Source organism: Phycodurus eques, chromosome 23 (genome assembly GCF_024500275.1).
Source record: "Phycodurus eques isolate BA_2022a chromosome 23, UOR_Pequ_1.1, whole genome shotgun sequence".
NCBI classification, from domain to species: Eukaryota; Metazoa; Chordata; class Actinopteri; order Syngnathiformes; family Syngnathidae; genus Phycodurus; species Phycodurus eques.
The window spans coordinates 2495479-2514910 of NC_084547.1; the positions used below are offsets into that span (position 1 = coordinate 2495479).

At 46.2% G+C, this 19432-nt stretch overlaps 5 protein-coding genes across 9 annotated transcripts in view; 2 read left to right on the forward strand and 3 right to left on the reverse strand.

Annotated features, from left to right (window-relative positions):
• Positions 1 to 31: 31 nt before the first annotated feature.
• Positions 32 to 1319, reverse strand: pop7 (POP7 homolog, ribonuclease P/MRP subunit). Of its 4 annotated transcripts, none has more exons than XM_061669166.1 (2): positions 1233 to 1319; positions 32 to 814 (listed from the first exon to the last, which is right to left on the reverse strand). In XM_061669166.1, the coding sequence occupies exon 2, from the start codon at positions 798 to 800 to the stop codon at positions 363 to 365; it is 438 nt and encodes a 145-aa protein (XP_061525150.1). In that variant the 5' UTR covers positions 801 to 814; positions 1233 to 1319; the 3' UTR covers positions 32 to 362. The 4 variants fall into 4 exon arrangements, with proteins under 4 accessions (XP_061525150.1, XP_061525151.1, XP_061525149.1 ...); XM_061669167.1 differs by lacking the exon at positions 1233 to 1319 and adding an exon at positions 1005 to 1210 and having other exon boundaries at positions 32 to 778; XM_061669165.1 differs by lacking the exon at positions 1233 to 1319 and adding an exon at positions 1005 to 1210 and having other exon boundaries at positions 32 to 869.
• A 502-nt stretch (positions 1320 to 1821) lies between these two features.
• rpl34 (ribosomal protein L34) lies at positions 1822 to 2939 on the forward strand. Its single transcript, XM_061669074.1, has 5 exons — positions 1822 to 1894; positions 2296 to 2371; positions 2446 to 2545; positions 2618 to 2721; positions 2810 to 2939. The coding sequence occupies exons 2-5, from the start codon at positions 2307 to 2309 to the stop codon at positions 2892 to 2894; spliced, it is 354 nt and encodes a 117-aa protein (XP_061525058.1). The 5' UTR covers positions 1822 to 1894; positions 2296 to 2306; the 3' UTR covers positions 2895 to 2939.
• An 891-nt stretch (positions 2940 to 3830) lies between these two features.
• Positions 3831 to 6307, forward strand: ostc (oligosaccharyltransferase complex subunit). Its single transcript, XM_061669110.1, has 4 exons — positions 3831 to 4050; positions 5599 to 5692; positions 5772 to 5969; positions 6045 to 6307. Exons 1-4 carry the CDS (start codon positions 3909 to 3911, stop codon positions 6061 to 6063), a joined length of 453 nt encoding a protein of 150 aa, XP_061525094.1. The 5' UTR covers positions 3831 to 3908; the 3' UTR covers positions 6064 to 6307.
• A 387-nt stretch (positions 6308 to 6694) lies between these two features.
• etnppl (ethanolamine-phosphate phospho-lyase) lies at positions 6695 to 11508 on the reverse strand. 2 transcript variants are annotated; one of them, XM_061669170.1, is made up of 13 exons: positions 11426 to 11508; positions 11191 to 11309; positions 10089 to 10248; positions 9246 to 9320; positions 9083 to 9176; positions 8795 to 8911; positions 8533 to 8615; positions 8214 to 8439; positions 7656 to 7810; positions 7502 to 7591; positions 7297 to 7427; positions 7152 to 7222; positions 6695 to 6884 (listed from the first exon to the last, which is right to left on the reverse strand). In XM_061669170.1, exons 1-12 carry the CDS (start codon positions 11491 to 11493, stop codon positions 7158 to 7160), a joined length of 1383 nt encoding a protein of 460 aa, XP_061525154.1. In that variant the 5' UTR covers positions 11494 to 11508; the 3' UTR covers positions 6695 to 6884; positions 7152 to 7157. The 2 variants fall into 2 exon arrangements, with proteins under 2 accessions (XP_061525154.1, XP_061525153.1); XM_061669169.1 differs by having other exon boundaries at positions 6695 to 7222.
• A 3697-nt stretch (positions 11509 to 15205) lies between these two features.
• The window catches only part of LOC133397774 (collagen alpha-1(XXV) chain), an 84094-nt gene continuing 79867 nt past the window's right edge, over positions 15206 to 19432 (reverse strand). The window contains exons 31-36 of the mRNA XM_061669061.1: positions 18321 to 18374; positions 18196 to 18249; positions 18077 to 18103; positions 17701 to 17754; positions 16542 to 16619; positions 15206 to 15424 (exon numbers count right to left, since the gene is read on the reverse strand). Coding sequence (XP_061525045.1) covers positions 15374 to 15424; positions 16542 to 16619; positions 17701 to 17754; positions 18077 to 18103; positions 18196 to 18249; positions 18321 to 18374 — 318 coding nt within the window. The 3' untranslated portion in view covers positions 15206 to 15373. The remainder of the gene's footprint in view (positions 15425 to 16541; positions 16620 to 17700; positions 17755 to 18076; positions 18104 to 18195; positions 18250 to 18320; positions 18375 to 19432) is intronic.

The window sequence follows — 19432 nt, forward strand, 5'->3', positions numbered from 1 at the left end:
TTCCACGCTCGTGCGCCGGTGGGAAATAAAACTTACACACTGCTGTTTGTCTTGCAGCTCATTTTATTTGTAATTTACAAACAGAAGACTCCCTCTGGCAAACGTTTGGGACTGACGAAGAACGGTGGTTCGTGAAGTTTATCAACTACTGACACCCGGTGGACATTCAAAACAACGACACGAAGCAGTAACATCAAAATTGCACTGGAGATATGAACGATAAACGGTGCGTATGGAAAGCAAGTAATATTCCAAGGTCTTGCAAAAGCATCAGTTCAGTAATCCAAATAAATAATAGGTGCGAAACACTCCCACGCAGCCGGGGGGAAAAAAACTAATTCTTCCGGCTGCTTGTTGGTCGCTCACTGGGGGTCGGGGTAAAAAACCTTGATGTGGATGGCCGAGTTGTTCCGCGTGCGCGTCATGGGCTCGGAGGCCTCGTCGGGGTCTTCGGGCTCCAGGTCGTCCACCAGCTCCACCGTGGAGGTGTTTGCGGCCAGCTGCAGCGCCCCCTGGCTGCTGGCCTGCAACTGCAACGCGATGTTGATGGCCCGGTTGATGGCCAGGCCCAGGCCGTGCACGCAGATCTCCCGGTGGCCGCCGCCGTCCAGCAGCTTCTGACAGCGGGCCAGCTGCGCCCGGAAGTCCGTCTTCATGTTGACGTACACGTCGTTGCGCCTCTTGGGGAGTTTGCGGGGTAGCCGCTTCCGGAGGGTGTACTCCACCGGGTCTATGTCGGACACCTGCACGGGGGCAGCCGCGGCGAGGGACGACATCCCTGGATTGCGAGACTCGGTCATATCCCTGCCAAATACTGCATCGGGACAAAAGCTCAATCAACTATGACTGAATGTCTCCATTTTGTGGCACTGCCGAGACACATTGCAACACTGAATGTCAATTGAGAACTAATGAAGGCACTGAAAGTAGGCTAACAAATGTGATTTATGCTTCTTAACAAACAATTCCACTTTGAATCAAAGCCTTATCGCCACAACACTTACCTCCGCTTGATAATTAGAGGATATATTCGCTTTTTTGTTGTCTCTTAGCACAGAAGCATTTTTTATACACAAGCAGTCCGAGTTGTTGTCGTCACCCGGAAGTAGAATACAACAGGAAGTGGCCCAAATGAGGCAACACTTACGCTTGCCTTCGCCAATAAATGTTTGTTTTCTGCTTCTAAAACAACAAATTAAGATTAAATCGAATCCTTTCGCCGCATTTCTTACCCCGGGCAGATAGTTCGAGGATAGATTCACCCTGACTCTTCACTTAGCATGGAAGCAAATTACAGCAAGCGGTGACCCGGAAGTAAAACAAAATAGGAAGCGAATGACTCAAAATATACGAGCGATCGCCAACAAATGTCCGTTTTCTGCTTTTTTATTTATTTTGTATTTTAACAATTTGATATTAAATCAAAGTCTTATTGCTGCGAAACGGGTCTTACGTCTGGCTGAACCTTTTCTCGTCGCTTAGAAAAAGCAGCACCATATGAGTTTAAACTCATGAAAAGAAATGCAGGTATTAAGGTTTATTTGTTACGCTAACATTAGCATTTGTCTCGACAACAAAACTTGAGACAATGCTCGCTTGTTTTCAAAACAGGGGGAGTAAAATTTTTCAATTTTAGAGTCTGCTTTTTTTTTTTTACTTAAGTATATATGTTGAATGACTACTTCTTTTACCAGACTTTTTTATATTACAATATGTACTTCTTTTAAAGTAGATTGAATACTTTAGCCGAGTTTATCTTTATTAAAAAAAAAAAAAAAGAATCATGCGGTTCATGGTCACCACCAGTAGAGGGCAGGGCAACAACCGGCATGGAGGCGGTTTCAACCTTCCACATCCGATATCGGCCTTTCTCTTCCGGTCACGACGACAGCAGGTATGGAGGCCATGGAAAATATGAGAAATCGCAGTTTACAAATCCGTCTTCATCCAGTGTGCATTTGTGTTTCCATTCGATTTTGCAAAACGAGGATATTAAAAGTATGACGACCGCCTTGTGTGTCGGATATTATTTTCTACCTTTGCGGCTTGAAAGTATTAGGAAGGATGTGTCACTCCGTGAGGCCGCTGCCGAGTCACAGAATTCAGCGTTCAACGTACAAACAAGCTAGCTGGTGAAAACGTATTAAGTGGCGCTTGAATTCGAAACTGCGGTCGTTCCGAATGAGTCTCCCGTGGTTGTGTATGATTTACATTTGCGACAGTGGCGAGCCGTAGCATTGCTAGCACGCTTGCCGCTAGCATCCCGTGAAGTAACGCGGCTGTTGTTTTCCCCAGCCTGCGTGAAGATGGTGCAGCGCCTGACATACCGACGTCGGCTGTCCTACAACACCGCGTCCAACAAGACCAGACTGTAGGTGCCCTCCGCTGGGCTCCACTGCTTGTAGGCCGGTTGTGCTGATCTGTAACGACGCCCGTTCCTTGCAGGTCCCGGACGCCCGGTAACCGCATCGTGTACCTGTACACGAAGAAGGTTGGCAAAGCCCCCAAGTCAGCATGTGGCATCTGCCCAGGAAGGCTGCGTGGAGTAAGTGGAAACATGTCGGAGATGCTACGTATGACCCGCGTATGTTCTTATTTGGTTGTGCTTTCTGAGCAGATCCGGGCTGTGAGACCTCAGGTTCTCATGAGGCTCTCCAAAACCAAGAAGCATGTCAGTAGGGCTTATGGAGGCTCCATGTGCGCCAAGTGTGTACGTGACAGGTAAGAAGGAGCACAGCTCAGAAGAAAAATTGTAAAATGGTTCTACACGTTTTATTCACCTGGGGAACAAAAAACACCTTTTTCGTAGGATCAAGCGTGCTTTCCTGATCGAGGAGCAGAAGATCGTCGTCAAGGTGCTCAAGGCACAAGCACAGAGCCAGAAGACAAAGTAAAATGTATTTGTATTGCCACAATAAAACAAAAAATACAAACATTGATTGTGTGCGTGGAACTCTTTAAGTTGAGAACTGAACTTGATGTTAAACATCTATCGTGATTGATTGGCTTCCTCTCGAGTCGTATGACATATACAACTACTAAAATGTATATATTTTTTTAGCTTGTACTTGGTGTAATAAAAATATAAAGTTTTGCGATTTTTCATTTGTGGAAAAGTGTCCCATTTGTATGTCTTACAGTGTAGCTGATATAAGCAGTGGTGTGCAAAGGGGGCGGATGTTGCGGCAGCCCTTGGCATCCGACGGGCATGAATTTAGGCAGCGGCTCTCAAATCATTTAAGAAATTTTGTATCACTTAAAGAATTGCATACAACACCCGTCCCAAACAAGCCGACCTGACTGTGACATCCCTGCAATGCGAACATGGAGCAAATCTCACTGGCAATGATAGGCACATACACTATTTTTTCTATTAATAAACACTTGGGTTTAAACGTTCAACATTTTTAAAAAAGCATTTGGGGTAATGTGAGGTAGAGGGTCATTGGAAACTTTTTCAAATGACCCTCACACAGGCCTCTACACATATTCACCAATTTGTGATTTTTTTTTTTTTTTCTTTCTGGGAACTTGTCTTGGATATTCTGAAAAACTTGTCAGGTGTTTTGTGCTCAGAGCAAATCTACATCGCATATGAAATATTGCCATGGCGCCCCCTGGTGGCATCTTGTTGAACTGAGGGGAAGTAGCCATAGCGTTGTCTCATTTGAAAAGTGCATTTCATAGAAATAAAGAACAAGTACAAATGACCTTTTTTGAACATTCTATAAAAAGGAACAAACATACATGAAGTGGTACATTTTTGGACGAAATTATTATTTTTTTACGCAAAAGAAAACGTCACTTACTTTGCTTCCGGGACACGTCAGCCAAATGGTTCCGCGTGCAGGACGAAAAACTGGAGGCAGCGAGTGGAACGACAATCGTGCAAGTGTCTTGTTAGCCCCATGATGGAGACCTTATACAGCATGCCATTCACCGTGCTCGAATGCCCCAACGTGAAGCTGAAGAAGCCGTCTTGGCTGCACATGCCGTCGGCCATGAGCGTGTACGCGCTGGTCATCGTTTCCTACTTTCTCATCACCGGAGGTAATGGCGAGGCTGCATGCTAACAGGCTAGCGGGGATGCTAACGACAAACAACAACAACAACAACACATGACATTATAGGAGTTCGAACACGACGCGAAGCGACTTTTAGTGTCGTCAAGCGTGTGCGTTTGTGGCACAAAACGTTGAGGAAAAAGGAACGAACGTGAAGCAAACCGAGTTAGCGTTAGCCGCCAATTGGAGTCATTACAACGGGTTAGGATGCGACTAAAATTCATATTCAATCACTACGTGGACATCCTTATATACAAGTGCACAAATAGTTCAGTCATCAGTCAAATGGAAAAAGAGTTTTGGGTTTCCTACTCGGGCGCGCCGCCAATGACGTCATTGCCGGCGCACAATTATAACCTCAGATTATAATCCCTTTATAATAACATTGTTTGAAGATGTGTGCATTTTACAGAGTGATTACAAATTGTTCACGTTATGTCCATCAGTCTTGTTATGTGTTGTATGAATAATATTTAAAAAAAAAAAAATAATTATTTTTATATATTTTTTTTCTGGTGCCCAAAATCAAACAGTACGCTGCAAAAAAGAAAAATGTCGCTAGCGACGCAATGCATCATGGGAGGAATGATATACTCGGGCTGGAACAAATCAAGTTATAATTGGATTGACAATTAAATTTCCAGCCCTTTTTTTTCAAAAACAGGAAGTTCATTCAAATTCTCAGTGCAGAAAATACACAAACAGAAATTAATTATGATTCATTACTGGATTGGTCCCTCACATCCGTTAAAAAAATAAACATAAATGTTGATCATTATTTTCAAAATGCAAACTTTTATTCTGATTAAATAAAAAAATAATCAGTCTGCTGTCACAGAGAACTCCAGAAATTTGAGAACATTTACTGGTGGGAGGGTAAAACTCAGAGGTTTTGACAATTTTAAGTCAAACAATGTCTCTAAATGATTAATCGATTATCAAAATAATTGTCCTTTAATCAATTGTTGCACCTCTAATATACACTCCTCCCTACTTTTCAAGATGCATTGTGTACATTAAGGACGCATTACACAGGTGATATGTGAAAGATTCACAGTGGAGTTGTTTTTAACTTGTGAATTGGACGCTGGTTGCTAAGAAACCGCACAGGAAGTAGCCTGGTGTCTTTCCCTGCTGGCTTGGACGGATAGTAGTAAATGTATTTGTCACTGTCGGAAAGCGCTGGCTTTGTTGATGATGAGGAGCAGGAGGCTGATACAACCGAAGGAAACTTACCATTTTTTCCCCCCAAGATATGAGCAGTTGCTTGCGAGCAAAACTTTGAGATATGACGTGGCATCAAGCAGAATTGCAGCATATAATTGTAATTGTCCATAATTGTTAAAAAAAGACGCTTCAGTTGAAGTTACAACCACATAGGGAAGTCCGCTTAGCGCAATGCTAACAGACAATGCAAACTACCATAGACAGGGTAACTGATAGCATTTGTGTCACAGTGTTATAACCCTTGAAGCAACGGATATTTGAACACAAATACACGTAGACAGACAATAATGAATTTTTTTTGTTCCAGGTATCATCTACGACGTGATCGTGGAGCCGCCCAGCGTGGGCTCGATGACGGACGAGCACGGACACCAGCGGCCGGTGGCGTTCCTGGCGTACAGGTGAAGGCGTCGTCCAGGTGGAAATGTACGCAACGCTAACGAGGCTAATGACGATCGGCGCGCGCGCGGCGTTCCGCAGGGTCAACGGCCAGTACATCATGGAGGGCTTGGCTTCCAGCTTCCTGTTCACCATGGGAGGCCTGGGCTTCATCATCCTGGACCGCTCCAACGCGCCCAACATCCCCAAGCTCAACCGCTTCCTGCTGCTCTTCATCGGCTTCGTCAGCGTCATCCTCAGCTTCTTCATGGCCCGAGTGTTCATGCGCATGAAGTTGCCGTAAGTCTCCCGAAACGCTTTCGCTGTCGGCCGCCATTCCGCCTGGCTCGCTCTATTTTTGTTTCTCCTCACTAGCGGATATCTTATGGGATGAACGCACCTGCCGCCGCACTCAAGTGCGGACGATCGTCACAGTGATGAATCGTCGTGACGATTCACGATGGACTGAAAGCGCGGACATTTCTGCCGAAATTCAAGAGAGAGAAACAACTTGCAACTCAAATGAAGCATCAAGAAGTGGGATTTCTTTCTTTTTCCTACTAAACTTGCCAGTTTATTTTTTTTCTTTGAATTTTTATTTTTTGCTACCCAATCCTGAAATAAAAGTGTTTTCAGAAGCTCTTGCAGTGGTGGTCGACTTTTGAAGGAACTAAAAACAAAACCAAAAAATCTCCCGATACAACGACACACGTTTGCTCAATGTTGCATTTAATGACTTCTGTTATTTGAGGTTTCCTCCACTTCAAGAGGCATGCTCGCGTATTGCACGTCAATCACTCACAATGACAACATCCAAAAACATATTGCACAATTCCTACCTGTTGACGATCATAACCCACATGAATTAAATATGTATGTCATGTAAAATACTTATACTGCTATTCTAAGGCTGTGATTGAAAAAAAAAAATCATCAGAATCAATTCATTCAGCACCGAGAAGTGAGGACGTTGCACGCATGAGCTTGCATCTCTGATGTTGCAAACTTAGTCAAGTCTTAAAATAATAATAATAAAAAAAAAATATATATATATATATATATATATATATATATACCTGAGCAGACTTCATTCTGATTTAACAGTAAATATTTGACTTGTGTTGCCCATGGCAGGCTTGCGCTCACGATATCATCACACGTTGACCGTGCGCCAAGTGGCGAGGATGATGTAAAAGTGCCTTCATTCGATGCCACCTTCAAGCAAACAAAGAAGAAAAATGAGCAAGTTTGACCACAGCTCTTGTGATGGTGATGCAATATACAGTAGCGCAGCAGCTAAACGCGTTTATCTGGGTCATTTTCACATAATTGGATCAATAACGGTAAAGACATGGCCCACCGAATTAAGACAGGAGTGTAACGGCTTTCGTGAGCGGTTCGGATCACTTATGCACTTTTATCGTCAAGAGTTTGCCGTTGTTGCGTTTGCGCGACCGTCTCACGATACTTTCCTGACTATACCTTTCTTCAGTTGACGCCATTCTCTCCATTGAGCACGTTGGCAGCGTTCAAACCTATGGCCGCTTCAATTTCTGTGGAAGCAGAATACCAAAACTCCATTGTGAGCCGGCCCACCCGAGTCAATTGAGCACTTCCCGTGCCGCACCGGTGAGTACGGCGTCCATTTTGTCCACCACAAAGTCGGCGTCGTCAGTGCCGAAGCACAAGGGAGGCTTGAACTTGAGCACGTTGCGGTGCGGCCCGTCGGCGCTCATCAGCACGCGCTCCTCCTTCAACCTGGGCCGGAAAAGGGTTCAAGGCTTCCCCGGCTCTGTTGCGCACTCGCAGCGAGTGTTTATCAAGTCTCTTACCAATAGATGACTTCTTGGGCCTCCGCTGTAGCGGGCGTCAGCTTGGACCTGTCCCTGACCAGTTCCACGCCCACAAAGAGGCCGCGACCCCTGCGGGAGGTCACACAGGAGGTCATTGGTCCCCGCGCTCTTTGGCACTCGGCCGCCGTGTTACCTGATGTCGCCGATCAGCGGGTGCTTCGACTTTTGCTTCTCCAGCAGGGACATGAGGTACCCCCCGACTCGCAAAGCTTGACCCTGCAGGTCTTCCTTGGCGATCACGTCCAGGACGGCCAGGCCGATGGCGCACGACACCGGATTACCTCCGAACTGGGACGTTTCCATGCGAAGCACACGAGCGCAGAAACCATCAAAACACTGGTTAAGCGTCACGTCGCGGGACAATTCATTAGGAACCCCTGCACAAAAGCAACCATTTCTTTCTTGTGGTTTTCAATTTCACCGCATCACACCGGAGGCGTCCTCCACAAGAACGAGAGCGGTTTCACGGAAGCAACATTTTGCCGGACCGGCATTTACGCAAAGAAATGTGCAAAACATTTTGCGGGAGCCCTGCACTTGTTTCCATTCAACGAGCCTGTCCCATCTCGGGGTAACGGGAGGAGATGACAATCCAAACTTTCCGAAAAGTTCCAGGACCTCATTTGTCCGTCATAGCCACAACTGGAGCCCGTTTCGGACCTCGGTGCCCGTGCGGAGCGGTGGTTCTTACCGTGTTGAAATACTCGTTTCCCGACGACGCGAAGGCCTCGGCCACCTCTTTGCTGGTGACCACGCACGACATGGGGTGCCCGTTGCCGATGGGTTTGCCCATGGTGACGATGTCGGGCACAAAGTCGTCGCCCTGAAGCTGGAAGGCCCAGAAGTGGGTGCCCACCCGGCCGAAGCCCACCTGCACTTCGTCGGCGATGAAGAGTCCCCCTGCTTTATGGACGTGCCTGCGGGGGGTACAGGGGTGGGGGTGAGGGGGTGGGGGGAGGGGTTAGTCAACCACAAAAACAACAGAGCAGTTTCATGTGACGAGCACGTACTCGGCCACTTGCTGAAAGTAGCCAGCGGGAGGGATGACCTGCCCACCGCAACTCTGCAAAGACTCCGCAATAAAAGCGGCGATCTGCGGCAAAGAGAGCAAACACGTCGGAGCGTCATTTGTCTGCATGCAAATGTTGCCGTCGCTTTGCTCTCCAGGCCTCGTCGATGAAATCCGACATATTGTTCACGTTCCATGCACAGGCGGTACGCTCCGGAACCCTATGTTCAATTTGATCCGAACACGATGTCAGGGTTCCGTACCTTGCCTCCTCGCGTTTGCACTCGCTTGATGACATCTCGGACTTCGTCGGCGTAGGCTTTTGCGGGATCCGGGTGGTCACGTCTGTATCGGCCTCTGTACACGTCCGGGCTCGGGGCCTGACCAGATAACAAAAAAAAATAAAATCTTACTGAAGCGGATGAACTTTGTCGTCAACGCTTCTTTTGTTACTGAAATGTCAAACCAGGCCTTGCACACAGTAAAGCAGGTGTGACTCCTCAGCTGGCATTGCAGGTCCTTTTGAGTGACGGCGTTTTAATAGCACTCACCACGTGGACAAATGGGTTGAGCGGCGCATGTGGCATATGGTGCAACTTGTAGGGGCTGATTTCGATGAGAGATGTCACGTGACCGTGATAGGCGCTGCGACAAACCACAAACAAGAGGTGTAAGGGGGGGGGGGGGGGTCACGGCCATTGCGGGGACACTCACTTGTCCAGGGTGACGATATCCTGGCTGCCCGAGTACTGGCGGGCGAGGCGGAGCGCCAGGTCGTTGGCCTCCGATCTGGAGTTAAAGGTCAGTAGGAGTCAGTCACTCGTCGAGTTACTGAGTCACCATTAAACACACACGCTCGCTCGCTTCAGGCCCAAATACACGATTCACAATCAACACACACACGACAACACACACGACGACAACACTTTTTTTTTTTTTTTTTTTTTCAAATCCAAACGAGAACATTTTGTTTTGGGGACTGCACTTGAAGGAAGCTTGTTGTCTTTTTTTTTTTTTTTTTTTTTCTCCCCCCCCCAGATAAAATCACCTGAGCGGAATATTGGTGATCCTCGGTGCGGTGACTTATTGACACGTGACTTGCCCAAGTTAAGGTCAGAACGGGCACCCGGATGAAGATTTATGACTTCTTAGGGAAATCAATTCTTCGGAACAAGTCATAAAGATGACGTTCTTCATCAGGGTTCAAATGTATGCTCCTCCACTTAAAGCGACATGATGTAACAATCTCAAGGTCACATGTCATTGCATGGCCCTCAAATGAAAGCGACAGTATGGAATAATCTTTGGGTCACATGGCGTTGCATGTTGCTCAATTTAAAGCAAACAAGATGGGAGGGGAAAAAAAAGTGTCGACTTGATGTCATAATCTTGAGGTCCCATTTCCTCGACTTTAAGTGTCAAATTAGTCAAAGCTCGAAATGGGTGCATCTTCCGATCCAAAACGTTTCCACGTCGGACGGGCTTGGCGGAATGTGGCGCGGCTACTAGTCAGTTGTGCCAGCGGCAAGTTGACAAGACACGCAGTATGGCACGTACCCAGAGTTAACGAAGTAGAAGACCGAGAGCTGGGCGGGTAGGGTGGCCTGCAGCCGCTGGGCGTAGAGCACCAGGTTGTCGTGCAGGAAGCGCGAGTTGGTGTTCAGCGTCTCCATCTGCAGCGCGCCCGCCGAAACCACATCCGGGTGGCAGTGACCCACTGGCGGGGGACCAAACAGAAAACGGGTGAGCCCAGCTAGGTGGGACGGGGGTCACGCGTCCCTCGTTGCACCGCGGTCACAGTCGGGGCAGCTGAAAGTGAGCGTCGAGCAGCGCACAAGTGCAAGCGGCCGCACGTTAAACACATCCACGATGCGTTTGCCAGGAAAAAAAAAACAACAACAAAAAGTGAAGTGTAACGTGAAAACAAATGTATCTTCTAAATTTGACACGGAACAGAGAAATGCCAACCTTGCCGAATTTGCCAATTTACCAAATACCGCTATGACGGCCTGAAAAAATGGATGCTACTTCGTCTGGCATCTTTCTGATGCTTACACATAACTACATGTTTAATCCATAAAAATATAATCATTTAAAGCCTCCCATGGCTGGAATAGATCCCAACGGGTCATCATGCTTTTCCGCATCGCAACAACGAGGCGCTCTAAAGCGGCCATGCCAGCCTGAAGCCCCGATCCACGCACTGGCTGTCACCACAGACTTATTTTCCCTCTTCCTTGCTCTTCTGTCTTTCGCTGCGTGACGTGCGAGCACTCATGGCAGACAACGAGGCGCTCTAAAGCGGCCGTGCCAGCCTAAAACCCCGGACCCCATGCTGGCTGTCATATTGGACATTTATTTTCTCCCCAAATGCTCTTCTACCTTGTCTCTGTGACGCGCACACACTCACAGCAGACGACGAGGCGCTCTAAAACGCTGATTCAAATGAAGCTGCTCAGGTTTTGATATTTTTGGGGAGTTGCGTCCAGGAAGACTGAAATGGTGAAAAACAGTTTCCCGCCATAACGCCACAATTCTGTACGACATAGTTCTCGGTCTTTCAACGATTTTCAAACAGGTACACTGCATTTTAAATTCCAACTTGACACAGTTCAAGCCAGAATTCGCACGTTTTCACTCCGATGACGTTGGTTGTTACCGTGAGCCACATTGTTGATGCAGTCCAGGTAGCGCTGACCCTTCTCGTCGTACATGTACTGACCCCTGGCGCGCACGATCTTGATGGGGTCATCGCTAAAGAAGATTTTACAGGATGGCCTGCCCACGAGACAGAAAAAAAGCAAAGCAATCAGACAGTCCAAAAATTAGATATAAATAATAATCAAATCAAAAAAGAAGTCGGCCTAAAATCAATAAACACACTTGTTTCCTACCCAATGAGCTTTCCCCTCAGGTCAATCGTTTGGGTTTTGGTCAACCTCTCCAGCTTGTCTGCGCACATTGTGGAAGTGTCCCGCGGGAGGAGAACTCCACGCAGTTATTAATTTGTTTTTTTTTTTTTTTTAGGGTGGGGGGTGGAACGCGTGACGATGCGCACCACCCACGTGAGGGCACCGCACCTATGCGATTCTCTGCCGCCACCTATTGGCGACGCGAGTGCACCACCCACAAGCTCTCCGCTCCTAACTTTGACACATTTTTTCGATTTTACAAAAACATGAATTCTTTTTTTTTTTTTAAGAAAATACATGCGGAAAAATCTAATGCAATTATTGCCAATTCTTTTTCACATTAGTATCAATTATGGGCCATTAAAATTATACACCTTTCCATTCTGGCACCAAAAGAAATGTTGAGACCATTTAAAAAAAAAAAAAAAAAAAAAAAAAATCTGCTTTATCAGAATACGTCGGTAACGCGCCCTAGTGTTTAGCACGTCTGCCTCACGATTGTGAGGTTCGGGGTTCCAAAAATATGCACTGCGAAAACCGGGTGGAATAAAAATATTGAAATGAGCAATGTATGACTTATGCATGATCACTTTATTGAATGTCAGTGTTACTGGTGTCACTGGCAGCTCACCTGCAAGCCGAACGAGGACAAGCACTTCATTCATCAATGAAATTCATGAGCATTGCAAATGTGTGCGGCGGTGACCAGTGATGCGTTTGAAAGACTGCGTTTATTTGGCTCCAACAGGACAGTCAGTTGCGTTTCAACACAACACATTATTATTATTATTATAATTTTTTTTTTTAAAGAAATGTCAATCAAAAGAGTAAAAAAACAAAAACTTAATCAAAATACAAACTGAATAAAAAAATCGTACAAATGCAGAACAGAAACCAGAAAGTCCAACACAATCCAAAATAATACATATATATTTCAACTCACACAACTGTTTTTCCATTGACATTTTTACACATTGTTTGTCCTTTGTTCCAAAACCACGCACGGCATCTCACAGTCTTTTCATACATTTCCGAATGGCGACATTTTGGCACTTCTGCACATGATTAAAAAGGAATCCATGAGCTAAAACTGAATAAAACAAGAAATAGCTGCACATGCTAAAGACACAGCACCTTGTGCGGACAAACTCCAAAAACTCAAAATCAAAGAGGAACACTAAAAATACATTAATATTCATTATTTGTGGCAACACACGAGGTGAATGGACAGCATTTGAACTGGAGATGTATCTGAAAGTTCACTTTTCTCATATTTATCACCCCCCCCCCCCCGCCCCCCACACCCACCCAAAAAAAAGTGGTTTATTTAAAATGGGGTGCACAACTGGACCAAAGAGAGACAGAATCCTCACTCAAATGTGACGTTCCAGCTGCGTTCCACACAAACACACGGTAATCATAAAATTGCACTTTGTCAAATGAGCACACATCTCAACAGTACATTAACTCACCAGCTAAACGACATTCAATGCAAAGGGAAAGGAGAAAAGCGAAACATCGCCTTGGCTGGGCCCAACAACACTCAGGTCGGCGAAATAAAAGCGGACGTGTCGTCGTGGCGACGCCCCAAGCGACACAGAGGAATGCCGCTCGGAAAACCCAAGCAATCCAAGAAACCATCGAAAAATAAATTACGTCATCAAATAACAAATACACGGTGATACGCAACAAAATGGTGGCAACCATCAACAAAGAAATTGGTGAGCGCGGCGGAATCGTTCCTTCTGCGTGTTCGGGAGGAAACGACTTCGCATAGCAGCGACTATAGAAACATAATGCGCCAAAATGGCTTCATGGGTGTTAACATTTATGACAAATACAAATGTGCAGGCGGTGAACTGACGCCCCGAAGTAGCATTCAGGTGTTTGTTGTTGTTGTTTTGCACCTACTTGAAGCTGAACAATTGTGAAGAAATAACAAAAACATACCAGTTCCTCTCCAAACAAAAACACAATAAATGAAAAGTTGAAAAGTCATAAAGGAATGAATAAAAGCTTCAGGCACCGATGGCGATAATACACCAAAAAGAAAACAATTAGCATTGAGAAAACAAAACATCGTCGTAGCGTCATGTTGCCAAAGCGCCCCGACGTCCCGTCACGTCACGTGATGTCTTTACCGTACGTTAGTCATGTGACCTGTTGACAAAATCATTTGGAAAATCGCCGGGGGGGGGGGGGGGGGGGTGGCCTTCAGTCCAGGTTGGAGTCGGTGTGCTTTGATGTTTGACCTGGTCACCTAAAGGTCAAGCATCAAAACGTCCACCGAGGACGGAAACAACTCGATTGATCGATGACATTTTCAGCGTTTTTGTTGTTGTTGTACTGATGTACTTTAATTTCAGAGTGCCCTAACATCCCGGGTTGTTCGAGTTATGAGCTGTCGTTTGCCGTCTTTCTTGAGCTGCAAGCGAGGTTGAGTTTAGAGGTTCAATTAATCGATTCATCGAAAAATAATTGATTGTCAAATTAATGGACTACGATTTTGATCATAAAATAATTTTTTGATCATAAAAAATAATCGATTAATCGAAAAGTAGTATTTTGATGAGCAAGTAATCGAATATATATATATATATATATATATATTATATTATTATATTATATATATATATTATATAAATACAAGATAATATATATATTATCTTGTATTTCTTTCAAGACATTTGCAAACATTTTCTTTTTGTATGAATTATTATTATTATTTTTTTTATTTGTGAGGGACAGAACAAGCACCTGACATGCAAACATACGACGCAACATATCTCAGGTCGCTTGCGCTTTGGCAAGATCGGCAACATTCAAAAACACAAAATCCAAAAACATGATTGCATTCCACCAACACTCTCAGTAGATCCTCAGCCTTCTCCGTGAAAACCGTCCGTGGGTCGGGGGGGGGGGGGGCGACGACACACCCGACCCAACTAAAACCCTTTGTGGACTCTTATCAGTGCAGCCAACAAAAGGAGGTGTGGGCACCCCGTACCGAAGCGGACGGCGCCCATCATCGCCTCTTGCAGGCACGGGCGGGCGCCTTCAAGCCACAAACATCTTTCACTTTCAGGACTTTTCAGGCCACCAGCCATGGCGTGACTCCCTTGGGAAGATTTAGGAAAAGTGGAAATTAAGAGAAAAAAAAAAAACAAACCCTCACTCTCTCTCTCTCCTGTCGGCCTTTTTGTTGTTGTTAGTTTTTCCTCTGCAGAAGCCAAAACAGTGCGCACAAGACGTATAAACATGCTTTGGCGAGGTTTTGTCTTTTTTCTCCGTAAACGAATAACGCTGCGTTGAGTGACAACATAAAACACAGTTTTGGCCTCAGGGAGCCAGTCCAGGTTGCCCCGCTTTCCTGTCTCCAAGACCCAACGGGCTGAGGCCGGGGCCCTGTGGCACCCCAGCCGGTCTGGGAAGCGGTGAAGTTCCGCCACGAGCTCCAAACGAACACACAAACGCACAAACAATGTGGATGTGAGAGCGGCCACGCAGGTTTTTCCCAGGCGGTGGTGTGAGTAGAAGCAGCTTTAGGGGTGTGAAGCATCCCAGGGTTTCTTTTGTTGTCGGGGTTGGTTTTGCATCTTCATACACAGACTTCTTTTTTTTTTTTTTTTTTTTTTTTTTTTTTTTTTTTAAACACTATTAAAAAAAAAAAAAAAAAAAAAAAAAAAAAAACTATAAATACAAAAAAAAACAAAACATTATTTACAAACTCCATGCGTTTCAGGTTAGCGTGATCACTGCAAGAAAACAAAAACAAAAAAAACGAGAACCACATGAATGCTCACGTTACAACTTTTCTCTCTCTTTTTTTTGACAAAAAGACCATGCAAAAAAACAACATGGGTGACGATAACAAACTCAGAGAAGCCACGTAAATGTCAAATTTCCTTTCTCCTCAAAACAATGGTTTGCTCAGTCTCTTACCTTCTGCCAGCAGCCAGGCATCGGCAAGCCATCGGGACCCTGTGCACACGACAAACGCACAATGTAGACCGAACCGGAATCGGGAGCCCGTTCACAAACAAACGAGCGCACGCACTCATTCAAAATGGTGATGGGTGGATTTGATTTTTATGCTCCGACGCCACATAACTAACGCACAATATTCATAGAGATGACACAAAAAGTCGACACAACCCTTGTCAAATGCCAGGTTTTTGCGTTATGAAAAATAGACCAAGATAATCATAACAAAAAAAACTGAGACGTGCAAATGTGCACAACCGGCGATGTGGCTGTGTTCCGAATTAACAAATGTCATTTGAACTCAAAGTTTTGAAATTATTTATCTCGGTCTCATTCTGGGTCACACAAAAACTTTGCATTTATAGATATTTTAGTAGTAGTGCGTACATACTGTATTGACTGCCAGTGCATTCAATTTCATCATTTGGTGATAGCTGTACTCAGGTTTCGATATGATCACGGTGGACACAAACACTTTGTCATTCATGCAAATAATACACATAAAAAAAATGAAGTACTGTAAATGGCATGCAAGCTGAAACATTGAGTGTTTCTTTGTGTTCTGGTGAAACGTTTAACGCGTGCGCGTGAACGTCGAGTTCGCTCGCACGCGCACAAGCGTTCCCGCGTTGCGGTTTTGACTTCCAGTGTAGCACGTGAAATATGATCAGAAACGTCACGCAACATCGGCGTGTATCCCTCTTGTGACGGTCTGGCCCAATTGGTACAAGCAGAGGAGGGAACGAGTTAATCGTAGGGCTGGAGGAGCACGGGGTCATGAATCAGTAGAAAAGTCGGTTAGCGTAATGTTAGCAGGGAACTTGGAGGGAGTAGCGACAAGAAAATGGGATTTGGATTTTTAATGGGGCGTGGAAGGGGGTGCGTTAAAGGGACTTGATGCGAGCTCGTCAGAATTGACTCGTTTCCTTTTTTGTGTGCGTCGCCATCGACTTGGATCGTTTGAAAAAGGCTGCGTGCAGTCAAGGGGTGAGTCGGATGCAGTGGGTGTTGTGCACATGTGCGATAAATCAAAAGAAGATGGCTGCGCATGCGTGGGTGAAAGTGAGTGGCGTGCAGAAGGGTGAGTGGTGGAGGAAAGAGAGGAATACTGTACCAATTGGCACGGGGCATCCAGCCCGTCCAGACCTGGCTGCCCTGGCTCCCCCTTTTCACCCTTAAATCCCCGGAAACCCTGTTTGCAAAGATGACCTCGGAGTGTTACTGGCACAGAGGCGGACCGATCGACCGGCCGGTTTTAACGCGCGTCAAGGAGCGGCTGCCTCGTGACCTTGCCGACGCCACAAATTCAGCCTTGAATTCGGTTTCTGGCAGTTTTCCACGTGGAGGCTGCTAGCCGGGCGTGGGTGTGGCCACGAGGCACCCCTCCTTGTTCGGGGAGACCGCCCTACACGGCTGGGAGGCGACTTCCAGCTCACAGTTGGGACATACCAATGGGCAGGGTGCATCTAATCCAGGGGCACCCTGTTCTCCTTTCTCGCCCTTAGGCCCTTTTTTTCCCTTCTTTCCCTTCTCCCCCTGTGAAATACAACCATTTGGTCACGTTAAAAGTCACTTCCGTGGAACAGCGCTGAGATTAGGAAAAGGGGGAGCGATTAAAGAAGGGGCGAGCCCACGACAGGGAGGGAGGTTAGATTGATTTCTCAGGGAAAAAAAGAAAAGGGAAATATGACAGTCGGAGGGAGTGAAGCTGACAGCCTTTGAGGCTGTCGGAGGGCACAAAGGATGAGAAAGAGTCGCAGGGAAAACACCTGCAACAAGCGAATCATTCTTGAAATCCATGACAAACACTTGAGTCATGCATTACTCTGTCGACCACACCTCAACTCGGGTTATCTGCTGCAGACAAAACTTCTCATTTCTTGACTTTGCAGGTCAGTGAGGGGAGAGTCAGTTCATTGGACAGTTGGAGTATTTAGCTTCTGTTAGTGCAAGCGGGGAAGGAAAGAGTCATTTTGGGGGGGGTGGGGGGGGGGGGACTGCAGGCGGTGAGATGCACGGTGACAATCAAAGATGGACGCCAAGAGCCTGCTGTCAATGGATGGACCTCGCTTGGAATGAATATGAAGGGGTGACCGAGTGAGCGCTTGTGATTGGTAGACACGGTTCACATGGGGTGAAGATGACATCGTGACGAGCTCGAGCCGCGCGACGCTAACAAATGGCCTGATACTCTATTGGGATAAAAGGAACGAGTCCCGTCCATTGACACCAGTCGTCTCGCGTTAGATTCAGTGCAGCACATCTACGTCTACCTTCTCTCCTCTTTCCCCAACGTCGCCTTTCTCTCCTCTCAAACCCGGCAACCCCTGGAAGAGGGCAACTTGATTAATCGCAACAAAACAAAGAGCTACAGAAAACAAACACGTTTCGAGGATATCGCTAGACGGGATCCGAGGTCCCAGGAACTTTCTGGGAGTGCTGTTCTATACCAAAGCAGGAACTAGATACATTTTTGAGGTGTACATACTGATTCAGATGGAATGTCAAGATGAAAATCCACTGAATTAGCCAATGGATGTTGTTGGGACGTTTGGAATGACAATGCTGCCTATACACAGAAACCTTTCGATGCATTTAAACATTATACTTGACGGCCTTCCTGTTTCTTACAAGTCTCCTGAGACTTACATCCAAGCCCGGTGTTCCCGCTGCTCCCTGCAAGGAAGTAGCGACCTGGATCAGTACCATGTGAGGGAATCTCAATACAAGCTGGCAAAAAAGGTGGGAAATATACATCACAAACTCACAGGCAATCCGTAGGGTCCCCTCGGTCCCGGGTCCCCCGCCGCCCCTCGCTCCCCCTAATCCGGCAACAACAACAAAATCAGTCGAGGCTTCAAAACGGATCGGAGCGCGGCGAAGCGCTTCTTACTCTGTCCCCCTTTGGGCCGGCCGGACCGGCTGGACCTGAAGGTCCGTCGGTGCCCTGCAATGACAAGCGTCGCCACGGTTCCAAAAGGGAATTCCCAAAACAACATTTGGACAATCATGGACACATGCACTGCTGCAGTTAATTCACGAGTGTGTGTTAATGCTGACAACATTTTGTGTGTTTGGTTGACTGATACAGCGGTACATTGACTTAAGAGTTTCATTTGATCCACGTCCAAGTTTGAAACAATTTCAATTTATTTTCCCTCTTGAAATGAATTCAAATGCTGTTAATATGTCCCAGGCCCACACAACACTTTGAATTGGAAAATTAAGTCAATTTGAGAGGTACCCTGCGCTTAAATACAAGTGCAGGACTGACTAATAGACGCCGCCACCACCGTCGCTGACAGCACTACCCAGCTGGGTATCTGAAGCTCGCTCGACATTCTCAGCTCAACTCAATTTTAGTCACAGAGCGCTTAAAGAACAAACGTAGTGGAAAGCAAAGTGCTCTACGTAAATATGAATCGACAAGAAGACACTCTGAACCAACCGGAGACGTTTGCTCGGGGGACTGGCTGACTCCAAAGTCAAGTGCGTTAACGTAATCCAGCAGGGATTCGATGAAGACATGGATTACTGTTTCAAAATGCTGCTCAGTAAGAAAAGGCTTCACCCTTGCCAGATGCCTGAAGTGGAAAAAAGACAGATTTAACTATTTTCAGATCCAATTTAAAATAACTGACCCAATTAAAACCCAAGCTTGAGACAAACTTTGGGTTTGAGGCTTCACAAAGTGGAGTCACTGGGATTTATTACTTCGGCTCATCACTTCAAAATACACATTTTGGTTCGCATCACAAAGCAAAAAAACAACAAAACTGACCAAGTGACTGCTGGCGACGAGAACAATTTCTTGGGCCACTCTTAAGTCAAGGTACCACTGTGCTAGCCAAGGTGTTTGTTCATGGGTGAAAAACGGAAAGGTGGGGAAAGCGAGACAGGGTCTGGATGAGAGGACAACAGAAGTTTTTGGGTGGTCGAAGCCTCTTGGTCACTCACCCTGATCCCGGGCTTGCCGTCCAAGCCGGAGGCTCCCTGTGTGGTTAC